The sequence below is a fragment of the Festucalex cinctus genome, chromosome 10 (assembly GCF_051991245.1).
Source record: "Festucalex cinctus isolate MCC-2025b chromosome 10, RoL_Fcin_1.0, whole genome shotgun sequence".
NCBI classification, from domain to species: Eukaryota; Metazoa; Chordata; class Actinopteri; order Syngnathiformes; family Syngnathidae; genus Festucalex; species Festucalex cinctus.
The window spans coordinates 1142225-1163836 of record NC_135420.1 but is presented as its reverse complement, the minus strand read 5'-3'; the positions used below and the strand labels follow the sequence as shown (position 1 = coordinate 1163836).

The window sequence follows — 21612 nt, the reverse complement described above, 5'->3', positions numbered from 1 at the left end:
TGCCAACTGCAAACACCGGCTCCACAGAGATCCAGCAAATCCTAATCCCCACTGCAAGAAGATCCAACCTATCCCTCACAAATATTTATATCCCTTCTGTATCCTCCTTCTTTTCCGGCCCACCTAACAGCCATACAACCTGGCTACCTTGTCTCCCCACCGGTCGAGGCCTCATCTGTGGTGAATTCAATGCCCATCACACCACCTGGGATGATTTCTCACGGGCCGACCCCAGGGGGCAAGCCATCGACGACTGGCTTGGAGATAAGGGCAGATGGCTACTGAACAACGGCACCCCTATACGTAACACCAGGCACCTTGACAGAAGCAATCTCAGTGCACCAGACCTAACACTAGCGGACCCTGCTACCGCAGAAGCCTGCAACTGGACACCCCTTTTCGAGCTCTCCTCTGACCACCTTCCTGTCTTGGTAAAATGGAAGGAGGAGTTCAAGGTTGAGGCGGAACGGCGCAGAGTCAACCTCAACTTCAAGAAGGGTGAATGGGGGAAGTATGGGAGTGTCGTCCTTCGAGAGCTTCCCTCCATCGATCTGTCCGCAGCCACCACCCCTCTTCTCAACTCATTCACAGCCATCCTCAAAACTGCATCCGCCGAAGCAGTCCCCAAGAAGGTCATCCGCCCAAACCACATTCCCTGGATGAATGATGACCTGAAAAAATTAATCAAAGAGAGGAACCGGCTCCGCCAAAACTTGAATGCATCCACACGGCAACTCTACCTTCAAATGAACCGAAAGGCAGTTGAGAAGACAAACCAGGCGAAACGAGCAGCTTGGCAGCTCCATCTATCCAAAATCACGGAGACCAAGGACTCCAAAAATGCGTGGGCGGTTGTCAAATCGCTCTCAGCCACCCGCTCACACGATACAGGGAAGACCCTCACCTACAACAATCGTCAGTATGCCTCCGACAGGGCCAAGGCAACGGCCTTTGCAATCGAATACGCGAGGGTGAGTGGGTGCAAGAGTGATAAGTCGAGTAGGACCGTACGAGAGCTTCGAAGAGATGCTCATAGACTACAGGGTTCCCCTCGGCAATCGCTCGAGTGCCCATTCACGCTAAAGCCAGGCAAAGCCGCTGGTCCAGACGGGATTGCTCCAGGGATGCTTAAACACCTGCCCGCTGCTGCACTCCCTATCCTCCTCCAAATCCTCAACTCCAGCTGGACAACTCAATGGTGCCCACAATCCTGGCGCTCAGCAGAGATCATTCCGTACCTGAAAAAGGGCAAAGACCCTCAGCTTTACCCAGAAAATGTGCATCGTGAGAAGGGTTGGCAGCCCTGACAGTTTGTGGCAAACATTTATCTGACGACTGCTTCAGGAATTTGGGACTATACAAACGTGGATTAGCAGAACATTTTCACTTACTCCGGAATCGGTACCAACTATTGAAACTAAAGCACGCAAAAGCATGCGCCAATATTCCTTCTGGTGCAGACGTGAAGACTCCCATTTCAAAACAAGAGCACACGGAAAAGATGAGACTTGGCAACGCCCAACTCATCTTGTAGTCAAAATCACATGGAAGTCTGGCGAGCCTTGGCCACTCCCACCAAAATCCGCTCGTTTGATGCTAGTCTAACAGTAGACCTTCCTAGTGGAGACTGCAACTCTACAACAAGGTACAATTTCGTGAACATTTTTTTCATACAGTGTTAGGGTGTTCAGAGGATGGTTGGTGTAATTGCTGCAAAGCTCATTTCAGGAGATCTTTAACAGTTTTCAAAAAAGATAATTTCAGGAGATCTTTAACGGTTTTCAAAAACTGTTCCAACCCTAAAAAACACTATGGTGGCCATGGCTTCCTAGAAGTGATATTGTTTCTTTGACTAACATCATCAATTTTTAATCTAATCTCCTCTTTTCCCCATTTTTTTTTACTTCTTTTCTGTCTGCATCTTTAGACATAAGGGAGAGTGGAAGTCCCAAGCCAGTGATGGTTTTCATCCATGGTGGATCCTACATGGAAGGAACTGGAAACCTGTTTGATGGCAGTGTCCTGGCCAGCTACGGGAATGTGATTGTCATAACAGTCAATTACCGGTTGGGTGTTCTAGGTAAGGATATAACCAAATTGCAGAGTTAGTATCGTAGTTTGTGTAATTGATCAAAATATCTGATGATACGACAGTGCAAAGACATCCTGTTGGCTTATGTTTAGCTGCATGCAAAAGTTATGGCCTGGCTGCAAGTGAGTGATTTCCATCTACATTACCACTAGGGGTGTGCCAAAAACAATTGATTCATAAAAGAATCGAGATTCTCATTTATTAACCGAATTGATTTTAATATCCCACAATCAATTTTATTTAAATTAGAAATGAAAAAGAAGGGGAAAGGGCAGTTGTAGCCCACATGCTGTTTTTGTGGGAAAAGGCACTTACAATACAAAATTAATAAATGAAACAAAAAAAAATAAGTCACTTTAATGGCATTTTGGCTATTTGTCATTTTGTCTTGCAAGGCAGACTGGAGTAGATCATGACTGTTGTGCATATATGTAAATTGAAGCAGAAATCATTTGTCAATCAAATAATTTTGAATTGAAAATGTTATGCCCGGCTCGCCAAAGGGAAGGGAAGTAACACAATAACAGAAAAATAGAGAGTGGATAAACACTGGGTCGACTTTAACAGCTTAGTAGTTTTAATTGAAGTTTCAGGCAGGGGTTTGACAAGGGAGTGAAAGTGGAAGGTGAACACACAATAACCGCATTTGACAGAGCGGAGGAGAAACAACAATAGCAAAAGGGAAATAATACAAGAATACATAACGAACACAAAATGGGGTACCAAGGTCACGGGTTTAACGAGTGTCTCAAAACAAGAGCCAACAACAAAAGAGACACCAACGAGGCGAGCTGCACTGTAAGTTCCAGCCGCCCCGAGGAGCGGCAACGCAGGGCTTTTTATTGTGGAGCAGTCCGGCCAGGTGGTGGTCGGCGATTGGCGGAGAGGGCTGGAGCTGCTCCACCGAGGGCGTAGGGGCGGACGGCCACCTCCCAGGACATTGCGCCAGCACATCCGTCCAATCAGCGCGTCGCGCTGGCACAGTCATCCAATTCGGGTGTCGCGCTGGCGCATTCAAGCTGCAGTCCATTTATACTAGCACCAGCCGACACAAACACACACACACATAATAGGAGAGCGTAGCCGGCGGCGGGCCCGAGGCGACAGCCGTGACAAAAATCATTTGAATTGAGAATCGAAAATCGATTCTGAATCGTAGACCCAAAAATCGTAATTGAATCAAATCGTGAGACAGTCAAAGATTCCCAGCCCTGATTGGAATCACTGGAATCACCAGTCTTGGACGAGCACTCACTCAGACGTTTTATTCTGTAGATCAAACTCAGATAAAAAGCATGAAACAGTCGTAAGGTCGTAAGGTCATTCCAAAGTGCAACATCTTGGCTTTCAGAAACACTAAAATAAATGACCCCCTTGTGAGCCGGCACCTTACCGTGGTGGAGGGGTTTTGTGTCCCAATGATCCTAGGAGCTATGTCTGGGGCTTTATGCCCCTGGCAGGGTCACTCATGGCAAACAGGTCCTAGGTGAGGGGCCAGACCAAGCACGGCTCATAGTACCCCTTATAATGACTGTGATAAATAGAAACACGTTTCCCTTGCCCGCACGCGGGTCAGACCTGGAGATGGGGCTCGTTGGCGAACGCCTGATTGCCTGGGCCTGCACCCATGGGCCCCGGCTGGGCATAGCCCGAAGAGACAACGTGGGTCCCCATTCCCACGGATTCACCACCGGTGGGAGGGGCCAAAGGGGTTGGGTGCAAAGTTGGCTGGGTGGTAGCCAATGGCGGAGACCTAGGCGGACCAATCCCCGGCTACAGAAACTGGCTCTTAGGACATGGAATGTCACTTTTCTGGTGAGGAAGGAGCCCGAGCTGGTTTGTGAGGCAGAGAGATTCCGACTAGACATAGTCGGACTCGCCTCCACACAGTCCTCCAGTCCTCTCGAGAGGGGTTAGACTCTCTTCTACTCTGGAGTTGCCCACGGTGAGAGACACACAGAGCAGGTGTGGGCAAACTTATTGCCCCCCGCTTGGCGCCTGTACGTTGGGGTTTACCCCGGTAGACGAGAGGGTAGCCTCCTTCCGCCTGTAAGGTGGTTGGTGCCTGTCGAGGCGGCAATCATCGAACCCACTGGTGGACATTAGCGGGAAGGGATGCAGTCAAGCTGAAGAAGGAGTCCTATCAGGCCTTTTTGGCCTGTGGGACTCCGGAGGCAGCTGACAGGTACCAGCTGGCCAAGCGGAACGTGGCTTCGTGGTCGCTGAGGCAAAAACTCATGGACATGGGAGGAGTTCGGTGGGGCCATGGAAAACGACTTCCAAATGTATAGTGTATAGTAGACAAAGAGGTGTCTCAATACTTATACATAAGAATTTATCCTTTACTCTAAATAATATAGTAATAGATTTAGAGGGCCAATATATTATTATTCAGGTAACTATATTTAATAAAGTATATACAATTGGTAATTTATATGCCCCAAATAATGATGACCCGGATTTTTTCCACAAATTTTTTTCTCGGTTACTCGATTTAGCAACAAATTCTACTATTATTATTGGAGGTGATTTTAACACGGTCTTAAACCCATTAATAGATCGTTCTAATAATACGATATATACAAGGCGATTACGATCCGCTAAAGTAATAGATGAATATATGGAGGATTTTGGCCTCAGCGATGGCTGGAGACTTCAAAACCCAACTAAGAAGGAATTTACCTTCTTCTCTGCGGTGCACCGATCATTCTCAAGAATTGATTTTTTCCTTACAAATAATTCTATTGTTGATAAAACTGCTATAAAAATACATTCTATAATTATAAGTGATCATGCACCAGTCTCCCTCACTCTACAAATTGACTGTACCTTTAAACTACCCCCGATATGCCGTTTTAACATCTCACTACTGAAAGACGAGTTTGATAAAATTCTAAGAAGGGAATGGGCAGATTTTTTGGAAATAAATGACTCTCCAAATATATCTCCATCTCTTCTCTGGGAAGCAGGGAAAGCGGTAATTAGAGGGAAAATTTTATCATATTCAACTTATAAAAAGAAACAGGATCAAAAATTAGAAAAATACTTGGAAAATAAAATTAAACAACTAACGGATGAATATGCAACAAACCCAAATAATCAAATATGGACGGAACTACAAAATATAAAAATACAGTTAGATGACATGTTATCTAAAAAGACAGAGTTTATAATACGACAGTTGAGATATAATAATTTTGAACATAATAATAAATCAGGTAAATTTCTGGCAAATCAACTTCAACGGAATCGAGAAAAATCTCTTATAACGGCTATTAAATTTTTTTTTTTAATGTTCTAAGTGTCCCAAAGACGCATTTATACGTTTTGTTGTTGTTGTTTTTTTTATACTAGAGCATACAGAAGGCTTTGATTCAGCCCCTCAACTGCAAAGAACGGTTGCAGAAATGGTAGTTATTACACAAACGGCCAGCAGGTGGCAGCAGAGCAAAGGAGATCAACCAGGACCATCTAGAAAAAAAGCTCACTTACAATTTTAAATAGATTTATGAAAACTGATGAAACTTAGCTCTCTTCTAATGCTAATTGCTGCAAGACGGAAACAGATAGAAACATACTTTTTTTTTCCTGATGAAAGAAGAGACTTTAATCTTTCTTTTGATAGGTTCCATATTTTTATAGCAATAGAACACAATATTCTGTGGGCCTTGCAAAATCAGTCAAAATCCAGTAAAACAGCCGGGAGCGAACGGGACTACTTCTGTGAAAATGGCTGGGAGTGAATGAGTTAATAGCTTAAATATACCTCAGTTATCTACTGAACATAAAGATACTCTAGATGCCCCGCTTACTATTGATAAGTTGTATTGTGCTTTAGACAGTATGCCTAATGGCAGAGCACCTGGTCCAGACGGTTATCCGGCTATTTTTTTTAAACATTTCTGGTCAATGTTTGCTCCATTATTTCTAAGAGTAGTAACTGAAATTAAAAGTAAGGGTGATATACGTCAAGATATGAATATAGCAGCAATTAAACTTTTATTAAAGCCAGAAAAAGACCCCACCCTCCCGTCAAGTTACCGACCGATATCACTAATTAATACCGATATTAAAATTATCGCTAAGGCCTTGGCATCTAGACTAGAGACAGTAATCTCGACAATTATTCATAGCGATCAAACAGGTTTTATTAAAGGTCGTCATTCTACTAATAATATTAGGAGGCTCTTTAACTTAATTAGTATGTCACAGCGGTATGATAAAAAGGCAGTTGTTATTTCGCTGGATGCAGAAAAAGCCTTCGATAAAGTTAACTGGTCCTTCCTCTTTGCTGTCTTAAATAAATTTGGCTTCGGGGAGTCATTCATTCAATGGGTTTCAATATTATATGATTCTCCTAAAGCTACAGTTACTACTAATGGGATTACATCACAGAGTTTTACTCTACAAAGAGGTACAAGACAAGGGTGCCCAATGTCTCCTTTATTATTTGCTATATTTATTGAGCCGCTTGCATTAGCTATACGTCAGGATAGACAGATCCAAGGAATCCACTCCGGGACAACAGAACATAAAATTAATCTATATGCCGATGATATATTACTCTATTTAGAAGAACCTGCTATCTCGTTAGGGGAAGCATTTAACTTAATAACTAAATTCTCTCACTTATCAGATTACTCGATTAACTGGACAAAATCAACATTATTACCTATTACAGAAAATTCATGGAAGTCTGGATCCACACAACTCCTTTCCCACAGGTAATTTAAAATACTTAGGTGTTTTCACCTAAGTTAACTGAATTAACTTCTTTAAATTTTTTACCATTATTGGATAGCATCCGTAGTGACCTGGAGCGCTAGAATAATCTTCCTATCTCTTTAATAGGACGGATAGCTACTATAAAAATGAAAGTTTTACCAAAGATAAATTATTTATTTTCAATGATTCCATTTAAACCTACGTCTAACTGGTTCCAATCGCTGGACTCTGCTATCATAAAATTCTATTGGAATAAAAAAAAAGCTAAAATTAGTCTATCTATTCTTCAGGAAGATAAATCTAAAGGAGGTTTAGAGGCACCAAACTTTATGTACTACTATTTAGCTAATCAACTACAATATCTTGTGCTATGGACACAACCCAACAGAGATACTAACTGTTGGTTGGAATTGGAGCAGAAGGATTGTAATAATCTTAGACTCTTAGATTTACTCTTTATTACAAAATCAATAAAACGACATAATTGTTTTAAAAACCCAATGATAGCCGCCACCCTGACTGCCTGGTGGAAGGCATTAGAAATGACTAACTCCCAATTGCCGCCCTGTGGACTCTCTCCCTTTTGGCATAACCCCGACTTTCAACTTAATAATCAGTTGTTCCATTTAAGCTTATGGGAGCAGAAAGGAAGTTTGAGGTTTCTGGTGTTGGTATAAGACTCTGGTTTTGTAACCACGCAGGAGGGGTTTGGTTGGTGCTGGATTTCACTTTGATGGATTGGATGTACTGGTTTCTATGGATCTCACTCTGCCTCATCGATCCTTCCCTCCTTCCTCTCTTTAGTTTTTCCTCCGGACTCTTGAGATCTCGTTAATTTGTTGGAATTTAGAGGCTTCTGGGGTCAGCGTAAGACTCTGATTCTGTAACCATGGGAAAGGCAGGAAGTGTCTGGCCGGTGCTGGTTTTCACTTTGATTTATCTTTCTTTATCTTTTCTGACCTTTTCTCTGGTCTCCTGACCATTTGAACTTCACGACTCTGGCGAGACTCTGAAGTAGCTGGTTAAGGTGAAGGGTAATGGGATTTTGATAAGGTTTTAGGTGAATTAATGAGTATAAATTTATACGTATTTGTACGCACACGCACACACGCACGCAAACACGCACACAAACGCGCGCGCGCAAACGCACGCACGCACACATAAACACACACACACACACACACAAAAGAGCAATGATGATAAGACGTTGAATGGGTAAGACTACCGAATGAACAATTCTGAGCTCTAAGAAAAAAAAAAGAAAAAAAGAAAAAGAAAAAGGAAAACGACTTCCTGACGGCTTCGAGGAAAATTCTGGTCCACCATCCGGTGTCTCAGGAGAGGAAAACAGTGCAGCATTAACACTGTGTACAGTGGAGATGGGGTGCTGCTGACCTCGACTCGGGACGTCGTGAGTCGGTGGGGGAATACTTCGAAGACCTCCTCAATTCCACCGACACGTCTTCCTTTGAGGAAGCAGAGTATGGGGACCCTAAGGTGGGCTCTCCTCTCTCTGGGTTTGAAGTTACTGAGGTGGTTGGAAACCTCCTTGGTGGCGGGGCCCCGGGGGTGGATCAGATCCTAAAGGCTCTGGATGTGGGGCTGTCGTGGTTGACACGCCTCTACAACATCACGTGGACATTCGGGGACAGTGCCTCTGGATTGGCAGACCGGGGTGTTGGTCCCCATTTTTAAGAAGGGGGACTGGAGGGTGTATTTCTACTAAAGAGAGATCACACTCCTCAGCCTCCCTGGTAAGGTCTATTCAGGGGTGCTGGAGAGGACTGTCCGTTGGAAAGTGGAGTCTCGGATTCAGGAGGTGCAGTGTGGGTTTCGTCATGGCCGTGAAACAGTGGACCAGCTCTAAACCCTCAGCAGGATCCTCGAGGGTGCGTGGGAGTTTGCTCAACCTGTCCACATGTGTTTTGTGGATTTGGAGAAGGCTTTCGACTGTGTCCCTTGGGGAGTCCTGTGGGGGGTGCTATGGGAGTATGCACCCAGTAGAGCCCCCTTATAAGGGCTGTTCGGTCCCTGTATGACCAGTGTCAGACTTTGGTCCACATCACCGGCAGTAAGTCGAATTCGTTTCTAGTGAGAGTTGGACTCCGCCAAGGCTGTCCTTTGTCACCAATTCTGTTCATAACTTTTATGGACAGAATTTCTAGGCGCAGCCGAGGCGTTGAGGGGGTCCGGTTTGGTGACGGATTCAGGAAGTTCAATTTAATTCAGAAACACGAAACAAAGCCGGGGGGAGAGTAAGTTCATCACCGTGGCAATTTATTATTGCCAATTTGCACCGGTGTCGGCCGTAAACTCGCCAAAACACAACAGCCATGCTCTTAGCGAACACAGTTTTTTTTTTTTTTTTTTTAAGTTATTGTTGTTTTCCGCCTCTCGTCCCAGGCTCATATCCACATGCACAGCCGTGGTCTCTGAGCAGGAAGTCGATTTGCGCTGCCAGTTGCCTTCACGGAAACTATCTGGGCGGGGGACGTGGAGAGAGAGAGAAAAAAAAAGAAAAAATGCCATCGAACGGACCAATCAGAAACGAGCTACGCCCCGCCATCTACGGCGTTCAAGGATTGGCGACGTGTGCACCGCAGCCGGCCATGAGCGACGCAGCGCCTAAAATTCATGGCTCGCGTCGATCATGTGACCTACGGCGTTCATCAACGCGAGAGCAAACGTGGAGGCATAAATTAGGCTTTAGAGGTAGGGTGAGAAGCTCGGTCATCCGAGAGGGACTCAGAGTCAAGCCGCTACTCCTCCACGTTGAGAGGAACCAGCTAAGGTGGCTCGGGCATCTGGTTCGGATGCCTCCTGGACGCCTCCCTGGAGAGGTGTTCCGCGCATATCGCACCGGCGGGAGGCCCCGGGGACGACACACACTGACAGAGAGGACACGCTGGAGAGACTATGTCTCTCGGCTGGCCTGGGACCGTTGGGATCCCGCCGGTGGAGGGAAGTCTGGGCTTCACTCCTAAAGCTGCTCCCGCGACCCTACCTCGGATTTGCGGCAGAAGATGGATGGATGGATGGATGGATGGATGGATGGATGGATGTATAAAAGAAATGAAGAAAAAAAACATTGTGATGGTCAGTAAATAGGTGAACCTTTGAAGAACTTTTCAATTTACCTTGGTAAAATTCAGTTTGGGCATTTTTCCACCACCAACAATTACCATGGTAATTAAATTCCCCAGGGGGCATCCAAGTACTATCTCAGCAGCAGGGTCTTGCTGAGCCAGGCAGGAACTTTGAGGGGGCGGGCTGAAATGACCACGTCTGATTGGTTAAATTTGGGGGCGTTGTTTTTACATCGGCTGGACCCAATCAAAATCATTTGAATGAATTACCGAGAACTCGAAGATGCTGTGGAAACACAATTCTTAATTCCCTGCTGAACTTTTACAATCAAGAACTCCCTTTACCCAGAACTCAAAGTTCCTGGTATTGTTGGTGGAAAACAGCTAATGTTCCGTTTATAGAGGAAGTGCAGGGAAATAAATATGGAATCACTCCATTCTGAGGGAAAAAAAAATGAAATCATGAAAAACAGACAAAGAAAAAAACAATCAAAACACATCACCAGTATTTAGTTGCACCACCTCTAGCTTTTATGACAGCTTGCAGTCTCTGAGGCATGGACTTGATGACTGACAAACAGTATTCTTCATCAATCTGGTGCCAGCTGTCTTTGATTGCAGTTGCCAGATCATCTTTGCAGGTCGGAGCCTTGCTGTGGACTTTTTTTTTTTTTTTTTTCAATTTCCACCACAGGTTTTGAATTGGGTTGAGATCTGGGCTATTTGCAGGCCATGATATTGACTAGATGCGTCTTTCTCCAAGGAATGCTTTCGCAGTTTTTGCACTGTGGCATGATGCATTGTCATCTTGGAAAATGATTTCATCATCCCCAAACATTTTTTCAATTTAAGGGATATAAGAAAGTGTGTAAACTTGTGCATTTATTGAAGATCTAACCACATCCATCTTCGCTGTGCCTTTGGCTGACATGCAGTCCCATATCATCAAGCCCTGTGGGAATTTTGATGTTTTCTTTAGGCAGTCCTCTGTAAATCTCACTAGAACGGCACCAAACAAAAGTTCCAGTTTCATCACCTTGTTCAATGCAGATTCGTGACTCATCACTGAAGATAACCATCCAGTCATCTACAGTCCATGATTGCCTCTCCTTAGCCCATTGCAGTCTTGTTCTTTTTTGTTCAGCTTTCCTGAATGTAAATCACATTTCCTTTAAGCGATTTTGCACAGTACTGTCACATCCATTGACTCCAGCTTCCTCCCATGTCTTCTTCATTTGTCTTGTTGTGGATTTTCTGTTTTCAAGACATATGGCCTTTAGTTTGTCTTGACGCTTAAATGTCTTCCTTGGTCTAGCAGTACGCTTGACTTTAACAACCTTCCCATGCTGTTTGTACTTGATCTTCGATACAGCTGACTGTGAACAGCCCACATCCAACCATACATGTACAACCATACATACAACCATAGAGAGGGAGAGTGGGAGAGGTAGGGCAGGTTGGTGCTTTTAAACCAGTTTACAGGATTCTCGACTAAACAAATGGCCATACTTATCAATTCAAGGGAACACAATGAGTCAAACAAGTGGCACTAAGAAAAAGAGGAAGGGAGAGGTGGGGTGGGGAAAAAAAAGACAGATGGGGGTTCGAAAGAAACAAACAGGGACTGTAGGCCAATCAGGGCCCCCGTGTTTTTCCTCTCCTATTTGTCATTGGGCGTTGTCTGCCACCATTTTAAGATGGTCTGCCATTTTGTGATCACCAACTGTCTGTCTATGACACAGCGCAAATTTTACTTCCTCTTGTTAAATTCCGCTTACCTCGCAGGACATAAATCGGGAAATTTGTCCTGACCGACTTCTCCATTTAAAGGGTCAAAGCTCCCCGTTTTTTCCTTACCAGCCATAACACAAGAAGATAAGAGCTCGTTTTAAGCCGATGACGAAGCAGATTCGGCTAGGTTACTAACTTCTTTAATTTTATGGAGCCAGTCTGGGTCTACCCTTATTTGTCAGTCCTTAAAGAGTAACCTTACGAAACCGAAGACCAATAATGTGATCACTCCATTTTGACGACAGCTCTGCTTCAGGAATTACTTGCAATTGTTCAGACCTAGTAATTTATCAGCCCTTGTGAGGACTGTACGGACTTTTTTGTCTATTGCCGGAGTAAACTGTATCTTAAATACCATAAATTTATCACGACTGGTTATCATTGTCGTACATTCAGTATAGAGGTGAGGTGGGGTGCTCATAAGAGCTTAAGAATGACCAGAGATAGAAATAAAATGAATTTAAAAGGTTTAATAAAGAATAATAATTCAGATAATCTCCATCAATTAACAATGGGCTCAGCCAGGTGTGGAGTACAATAGATAATCAAGAAAATCACAGAATCATCAAATCAAAAATATTAAAAAATATAATTAAAAAAAAATATATGTTGTAGCGATAATTGGGTCGTCTTTTTGACGAATTAATAATTTAGGAGGGTACGGAGGTAAATTGTAATTACCGCAGTAACCTCTAGGGGCACCACGTTGGCTTTTCTTTGGTTAACAGGAGCAAACAACGACCAAAATCCTTTCTTTATCAGTCATTCATAATCTAAAGTCACTATACTCAATATTCAGTGGTTCGTTGTACGAACAAAGGAACAATAATCCACTCGAAAACACAGATGACTTTGGCGTAATAAAGTTTATAAAACGTGCATTTATTCACGATTGTTACACTACAGAATCAAACACTGCCTATCTAACTATTCTACCGTCAGAAGAAAAGAAATAAAATGAAGCTAATAAAAATAGGGAAAGGATACGAACGAATAAGGAAACAGGAAAAGAGAAATTTAACTTGCCAGATCTTTGATATGTTTAAAATGTAAATTGCATACAGTCCCCCGTGAGTCATTACTTTATCGTGGTGGGGGGGTTTGCGTGTCCCAATGATCCTAAGAGCTATGTTGTCTGGGGCTTTATGCCCCTGGCAGGGTCACCCATGGCAAACAGCTCCTAGGTGAGGGGCCAGACAAAACATGGCTCAATGACCTCTTATGATGACGACGAATATTGGATCACGGTTTCCCTTGCCCGGACGTGGGTCACCGGGGCCCCCCTCTGGAGCCAGGCCTGGAGGCGACGCTCGAAGGCGAGCGTCTGGTGGCCGGGCCTTCACCCATGGGGCCCGGCCGGGCATAGCCCGAAAAGGCATCGTGGGTCCCCTTTCCTATGGGCTCACCACCTGTAGGAGGGGCCAAAGAGGTCGGGTGCATAGCGAGCTGGGTGGTGGCCAAAGGCGGGAGCTTTGGCGGTCCGATCCCCGGCTACAGAAGCTAGCTCTTGGGACATGGAATGTCACCTCTCTGGCAGGGAAGGAGCCCGAGCTGGTGTGTGAGGCAGAGAAATTCCAACTAGATATAGTCGGACTCTCCTCCACACACGGCTTGGGCTCTGGTACCAATCCTCTCGAGAGGGGTTGGACTCTCTTCCACTCTGGAGTTGCACACGGTGAGAGGCGCAGAGCAGGTGTGGGCATACTTATTGCCCCCCGTCTTGGCGCCTGTACGTTGGGGTTCACCCCGGTAGACGAGAGGGTAGCCTCCCTCCGCCTTCGGGTGGGGGGACGGGTCCTGACTGTTGTTTGTGCATATGCACCCAACAGCAGTTCAGAGTACCCACCCTTTTTGGAGTCCTTGGAGGGTGTGCTGGAGAGCGCTCCCCCTGGGGACTCCCTCGTCCTGCTGGGGGACTTCAACGCTCACGTGGGCAATGACAGTGAGACCTGGAGGGGCGTGATTGGGAGGAACGGCCCCCCTGATCGGAACACGAGCGGTGTTCTGTTATTGGACTTCTATGCTCGCCACGGATTGTCCATAACGAACACCATGTTCAGGCATAAGGGTGTCCATATGTGCACTTGGCACCAGGACACCCTAGGCCGCAGTTCGATGATCGACTTTGTAGTTGTGTCATCGGATTTGCGGCCGCATGTTTTGGACACTCGGGTGAAGAGAGGGGCGGAGCTGTCAACTGATCACTACCTGGTGGTGTGTTGGCTCCGATGGTGGGGGAAGATGCCGGTCCGACCTGGCAGACCCAAACGTATTGTGAGGGTTTGCTGGGAACGTCTGGCGGAATCCCCTGTCAGAAAGAGTTTCAACGGCCACCTCCGGCAGAATTTCTCCCTTGTCCCGGGGGAGGCGGGGGACATTGAGTCCGAATGGGCTATGTTCCGCGCCTCCATTGTTGAGGCGGCCGATCGGAGCTGTGGCCGTAAGGTGGTCTGTGCCTGTCGCGGCGGCAATCCTCGAACCCGCTGGTGGACACCAGCGGTAAGGGACGCCGTCAAGCTGGAGAAGGAGTCCTATCGGGCGTTTTTGGCCTGTGGGACTCCGGAGGCAGCTGACAGGTACCGGCTGGCCAAGCGGCACGCGGCTTCGGCGGTTGCTGAGGCAAAAACTCGGACATGGGAGGAGTTCGTGAGGCCATGGAAAACGACTTCCGCACGGCTTTGAGGAAATTCTGGTCCACCATCCGGCGTCTCAGGAGAGGAAAGCAGTGCACCATTAACACTGTGTATAGTGTCGATGGGGTGCTGCTGACCTCGACTCGGGACATCGTGAGTCGGTGGGGAGAATACTTCGAAGACCTCCTCAATTCCACCGACACGTCTTCCTTTGAGGAAGCAGAGTCTGGGGTCTCTGAGGTGGGCTCTCCTATCTCTGGGGTTGAAGTCACTGAGGTGGTTGGAAAGCTCCTCGGTGGCAGGGCCCCGGGGGGTGGATGAGATCCGCCCGGAGTTCCTAAAGACTCTGGATGTTGTGGGGCTGTTGTGGTGGACACGCCTCTACAACATCGCGTGGACATCGGGGACAGTGCCTCTGGATTGGCAGACTGGGGTGGTGGTCCACCTTTTTAAGAAGGGGAACCGGAGGGTGTGTTCCAACTACAGAGGGATCACACTCCTCAGCCTCCCTGGTAAGGTCTATTCAGGGGTGCTGGAGAGGAGGGTCCGTCGGGAAGTCGAATCTCGGATCCAGGAGGAGCAGTGTGGTTTTCGTCCTGGCCGTGGAACAGTGGACCAGCTCTACACCCTCAGCAGGATCCTTGAGGGTGCGTGGGAGTTTGCCCAACTAGTCCGCATGTGTTTTGTGGATTTGGAGAAGGCGTTCGACCGTGTCCCTCGGGGAGTCCTGTGGGGGGTGCTTCGGGAGTACGGGGTACCGGGCCCCTTGATACGGGCTCTTCGGTCCCTGTACGACCATTGTCAGAGTTTGGTCCGCATTGCCGGCAGTAAGTCGGATTCATTTCCAGTGAGGGTTGGACTCCGCCAAGGTTGCCCTTTGTCACCGATTCTGTTCATAACTTTTATGGACAGAATTTCTAGGCGCAGCGGAGGCGTTGAGGGGGTCCGGTTTGGTGGCCTCAGCATCGCATCTCTGCTCTTTGCAGATGATGTGGTGCTGTTGGCTTCATCCAGCCGTGATCTCCAACTCTCGCTGGAGCGGTTCTCATGGTCCTCAGTCGGAAAAGGGTGGCGTGTCCTCTCCGGGTCGGGGATGAGATCCTGCCCCAAGTGGAGGAGTTCAAGTATCTTGGGGTCTTGTTCACGAGTGAGGGTAGAATGTAGCGAGAGATTGACAGGCGGATCGGTGCAGCGTCTGCAGTGATGCGGACTCTGTATCGGTCCGTCGTGGTGAAGAAAGAGCTGAGCCAAAAGGCGAAGCTCTCGATTTACCGGTCGATCTACGTTCCAACCCTCACCTATGGTCACGAGCTGTGGGTCGTGACTGAAAGAACAAGGTCCCGGATACAAGCGGCCGAAATGAGTTTCCTCCACAGGGTGTCCGGGCTCTCCCTTAGAGATAGGGTGAGAAGCTTGGTCATCCGGGAAGGGACTCAAGAGTCGAGCCGCTGCTCCTCCGCGTTGAGAGGAGCCAGCTGAGGTGGCTCGGGCATCTGGTTTGGATGCCTCCTGGACGCCTCCCTGGGGAGGTGTTCCGGGCATGTCCCACCGGCAGGAGGCCCCGGGGATGACCCAGGACACGCTGGAGAGACTATGTCTCTCGGCTGGCCTGGGAACACCTTGGAATTCCGCCGGTGGAGCTGGTTGAAGTGACTGGGGAGAGGGAAGTCTGGGTTTCTCTCCTAAAGCTGCTGCCCCCGCGACCCGACCTCGGATAAGCGGAAGAAGATGGATGGATGGATGGATGGATGGATGGATGGATGGATGGTTGCATACAGTGGTATGCTGAATTGGGGATCAAAAGGTGCACTTACAGTGGGGAGCTGTGTCAAGCGAGCAGAAAGGGGAAGTCTGAAGAAAAGGGGAGAAACATATATTCCATGTTCGTTCAAAATGGCAAGAAAAATCCAAAGGTATTCCACAGGTGAGCCAGGAAACCGCTGCTCGGGGGCTGACATGGGTTGTGTGGCTCGGCGAGATCTTTCTCCGGCGTGGTTAGTTCTGCTGGGCCGCCCTAGACTCCAGGTGTTGGAGCTCGGTCCGCTGCGTGCCAGGGAAGGCCAGCCTTTGGAGGTGAGCTTGTACGGCGGGATGCCAGTGAATAGCAGGTGAGATGTGGTGCGGCTTGGGTGCACAGCTTTGAGTCCAGCTGCACGCTGAACGTATACCACGGGGCCGCGGAACTCTTCGGCGGCAGGCAGTCACAGAGTGCGAAGAAACAAAGGGGAAAAAGGAAATAAAAGAGTCTCTTTGAGGGTCAGCATTGAAGGTCGGTGCACCTGCTTCGCGGTGTGGCACTTGGTTGCTGAGAGGATAAGAGGGCCACGTGTTTGGAAAAACGTAGGCACAGCACCAGAGTTTTGGCAAGTGAGAGAGTCCGGGAGCAGGCTTAGGGCGATGGGGAAGCAGTAAGCTTGTCAGAAGAGTGGGAAGAGTAAGAGTATTAGGGTTAGGGTTAAGGTGGCGCAAACTCCGGACAGTAAAAAAAGCAAATATTCCAAAGCTTGTGCCATTTGCTTTTGCAGCAGACTTCTTGTGGCAGATGTAAGGGAAAAAAGCTTCATATGGTCTCCTCCGATCCTTTTTTATAAACAATGTCTACGCATGCGCAGAACCAGTTAACTCTTTTGCCGCACACTTTCATAAAAAAAACAGGGCGTTGTCTACACCATTTTACGCATGTGCAGCTTTTTACGAGCCAACTGGTTTTACCTTATATGGCAATCTTAATCTGATCAACTCCTCACCTCGTAGTACCTAGTAGTTTTCCATTTTCAAGGCCATCTTCGGCGTTGGCTGGATAAATCAAATTCTCCTCTCGGTCGAACACAACATGATATAGATTTAAAATAAAAAAAACATTTAAAATCCCATCTATTTCTAAGCAACATTGCATATCAGTAACATATTTGTACACTCTTGTCGACCACAATTCCCCTTATCGTAATCAGCAAGCAATATTTTATTTCATACATCTTGTGTTGACTGTTTTTTTCTGGGAACCAATCTCCACAGTTTATCATATTACACGTAGCAGTTCCAAGCAATTATACTTCAAATATATAAATATAATAACATAAATCAATATGTTGTTAAATACATTACAACACTTTAAATGAAAAAAAATAAATCAAAGAAATAAAACAATAGTAATCCATCATCTCTGTGGTAACAGTATGATTTTTTTGTGGAGCACATCTTGACATTATCCCACATCTGTGTCCTGTAAGGCTTTTTGTAATAAGTGTTTCAATAGTGCACACTCACTATCTTGAAACTGGGTCAAGTCTAGGTTCTAAACGAGTGGGGTCACATATAAAGTTGAGCCAGAGACCAGGTAGCTTTGCTGTGAAAACGTTTTACTTTAAGTGAATAAAGAAAAAAAACATTTGACAATTAACAATAGCCTGCAGGTAATAACAATGTTCAATTTTAGTTCCACTTATTTTACTCTCACCACAGTTCCTTTCCAGATTAGAGGCAATTCGGTTTATTTACATTCTAACTCACCCTAGTCAGGTGATGTATTTAGTTTAGATAGTTTAGTTTTGTTCGACCGGTCTTCACCTATCTAAATTTTAAGGTTAATTCACCTCGGTTCAAGTATCTTGAGTTAACTCCTTATTTTTCTCTACCTTAAGTGAGAAAATTAATTCTATTATTGAAAACCCAAAATAATGTGCATTGTCTTGCTCACAACAATGACAATTATGATACCAAAATACAAAAATTACATATATACATATATATAGCACTTCTCTTCAGAGTTCAATAATGTTCAAATAGTTCTATTCAAAGTTTAGTATGTTCCAACACTTCTATTCAGCGTTCGATGCGTTCCAACACTTGTATTCAGAGTTCAACTAGAAAAATTCCCGCGGAAATTTTGGATGTGACTGCTGACTCTTGCAAGGTGGAAAGCCGAATGCACTGGTCCGTTCTGGGACACTTCCGACATGTTAACTTAGCATTAGGATTAGCATGCTAACTTAGCATGATCATTAGCATGCTAAGCTAACATTAGCATTAGCATCCTAACTTAACATTAGCATGCTAACTTAGCATTAGCATGCTAACTTAGCATTAGCATTAGCATGCTAACTTAGCATTAGCATGCTAACGTAGCATTAGCATGCTAACTTAGCATTAGCATGAGCATGCTAACTTAACATTAGCATGATAAACTAGCATTAACAAGCTAACTTAGCATTAGCATTAGCATGCTAACTTAGCATTAGCATGCTAATTTAGTATTTTCATGCTAACTTAGCATTAGCATTAGCATGCTAACCTAGCATTAGCATGACAAACTAGCATTAGCATGCTAAGTTAACATTAGCATTAGCATGCTAAGCTAACATTAGCATGCTAACTTAGCATTAGCATGCTAACTTAGCATTAGCATGCTCAGCTAACATTAGCATGCTAACTTAGCATTAGCATTAACATGCTAACCTAGCATTAGCATCCTAAGCTAACATTAACATGCTAACTTAGCACTAGCATACTCACTTCCTGTTGATTTCAGGTCACTTCCTGTTGAAGTCGGGTCACTTCCTGTTGATATTAGGTCACTTCCTGTTGAAATCGGGTCACTTACTGTTGATTTTAGGTCAGTTCTGGGTCACTTCCTGTTGAAATTAAGTCACTTCTTGTTCAAATTAAGTCACTTCCTGTTGATATCAGGTCATTTTTAGGTCATTTCCTGCTGAAATTAAGTCACTTCCTGTTGAATTTAGGTCTGTCTGGGTCACTTCCTGTTGAAATTAGGTCAATCCCTGTCATACCTAATCAATTGGCCAAGATGGCCGCCACTCAGGGGCCGAGAATCCTGGGTGCACCTCAACAATTGGACAAGATGGCCGCCACTCTGTGTGTGCGCAGTGGTGCTGAAGTCCCTGGCCTAGCGAATCAATTGGCCAAGATGGCCGCCGCTCTGTGTGGGCAGTAGTGTGAGAATCCCTGGCCTAGCCAATCAATTGGCCAAGATGGCCGCCGCTATGTGTGGGCAGTAGTGTGAGAATCCCTGGCCTAGCCAATCAATTGGCCAAGATGGCCGCCGCTCTGTATGGACAGTAGTGTGAGAATCCCTGGCCTAGCCAATCAATTGGCCAAGATGGCCGCCACTCTGTATAGACAGTAGTGTGAGAATCCCTGGCCAAGCTAATCAATTGGCCATGATGGCCGCCGCTGTGTGTGGGCGGTAGTGTGAGAATCCCTGGCCTAGCTAATCAATTGACCAAAATGGCCGCCGCTCCATGCGGGCAGAGGCCGAGAATCCTGGGTGCACCTCAACAATTGGCCAAGATGGCCGCCGCTATGTGTGGGCAGTAGTGTGAGAATCCCTGGCCTAGCCAATCAATTGGCCAAGATGGCCGGCACTCTGTATGGACAGTAGTGTGAGAATCTCTGGCCAAGCTAATCAATTGGCCACGATGGCCGCCGCTCTGTATGGGCAGTAATGTGAGAATCCCTGGCCAAGATGGCTGCTGCTCTGTATGGACAGTAGTGTGAGAATCCCTGGCCAAGCTAATCAATTGACCAAAATGGCCGCCGCTCCATGCGGGCAGAGGCCGAGAATCCTGGTGCACCTCAACAATTGGCCAAGAAGGCCGCCACTCTGTGTGGGCAGTAGTGTGAGAATCCCTGGCCTAGCTAATCAATTGGCCAAGATGGCCGCCGCTGTGTGTGGGCAGTAGTGTGAGAATCCCTGGCCTAGCTAATCAATTGACCAAAATGGCCGCCGCTCCATGCGGGCAGAGGCCGAGAATCCTGGGTGCACCTCAACAATTGGCCAAGATGGCCGCCACTCTGTGTGGGCAGTAGTGTGAGAATCCCTGGCCTAGCCAATCAATTGGCCAAGATGGCTGCCACTCTGTATGGACAGAAGTGTGAGAATCCCTGGCCAAGCTAATCAATTGGCCAAGATGGCCGCCGCTCTGTATGGGCAGTAGTGTGAGAATCCCTGGCCAAGATGGCCGCCACTCTGTATGGACAGTAGTGTGAGAATCCCTGGCCAAGCTAATCAATTGGCCAAGATGGCCGCCGCTCTGTATGGGCAGTAGTGTGAGAATCCCTGGCCAAGATGGCCGCCGCTCTGTATGGGCAGTCGTGTGAGAATCCCTGGCCTTAGCATGCTAACTTAGCATTAGCATGCTAACGTAGCATTAGCATGCTAACTTAGCATTAGCATGAGCATGCTAACTTAACATTAGCATGACAAACTAGCATTAACAAGCTAACTTAGCATTAGCATTAGCATGCTAACTTAGCATTAGCATGCTAATTTAGTATTTTCATGCTAACTTAGCATTAGCATTAGCATGCTAACCTAGCATTAGCATGACAAACTAGCATTAGCATGCTAAGTTAACATTAGCATTAGCATGCTAAGCTAACATTAGCATGCTAACTTAGCATTAGCATGCTAACTTAGCATTAGCATGCTCAGCTAACATTAGCATGCTAACTTAGCATTAGCATTAACATGCTAACCTAGCATTAGCATCCTAAGCTAACATTAACATGCTAACTTAGCACTAGCATACTCACTTCCTGTTGATTTCAGGTCACTTCCTGTTGAAGTCGGGTCACTTCCTGTTGATATTAGGTCACTTCCTGTTGAAATCGGGTCACTTACTGTTGATTTTAGGTCAGTTCTGGGTCACTTCCTGTTGAAATTAAGTCACTTCTTGTTCAAATTAAGTCACTTCCTGTTGATATCAGGTCATTTTTAGGTCATTTCCTGCTGAAATTAAGTCACTTCCTGTTGAATTTAGGTCTGTCTGGGTCACTTCCTGTTGAAATTAGGTCAATCCCTGTCATACCTAATCAATTGGCCAAGATGGCCGCCACTCAGGGGAGGGGGAATCCTGGGTGCACCTCAACAATTGGACAAGATGGCCGCCACTCTGTGTGTGCGCAGTGGTGCTGAAGTCCCTGGCCTAGCGAATCAATTGGCCAAGATGGCCGCCGCTCTGTGTGGGCAGTAGTGTGAGAATCCCTGGCCTAGCCAATCAATTGGCCAAGATGGCCGCCGCTATGTGTGGGCAGTAGTGTGAGAATCCCTGGCCTAGCCAATCAATTGGCCAAGATGGCCGCCGCTCTGTATGGACAGTAGTGTGAGAATCCCTGGCCTAGCCAATCAATTGGCCAAGATGGCCGCCACTCTGTATAGACAGTAGTGTGAGAATCCCTGGCCAAGCTAATCAATTGGCCATGATGGCCGCCGCTGTGTGTGGGCGGTAGTGTGAGAATCCCTGGCCTAGCTAATCAATTGACCAAA

At 46.4% G+C, this 21612-nt stretch overlaps 1 protein-coding gene across 7 annotated transcripts in view; it reads left to right on the top strand.

Annotated features, from left to right (window-relative positions):
• nlgn1 (neuroligin 1) overlaps window positions 1–21612 on the top strand; it is a 553113-nt gene that overhangs the window by 209176 nt on the left and 322325 nt on the right. For all 7 annotated transcript variants that reach the window (XR_013285243.1, XM_077533451.1, XM_077533449.1 and 4 more), the window contains one exon: window positions 1928–2080. Coding sequence is in view for 6 of the 7 variants with exons in the window: in XM_077533451.1 (XP_077389577.1) it covers window positions 1928–2080 (153 nt within the window). In the remaining variant the exon portion in view is untranslated. The remainder of the gene's footprint in view (window positions 1–1927; window positions 2081–21612) is intronic.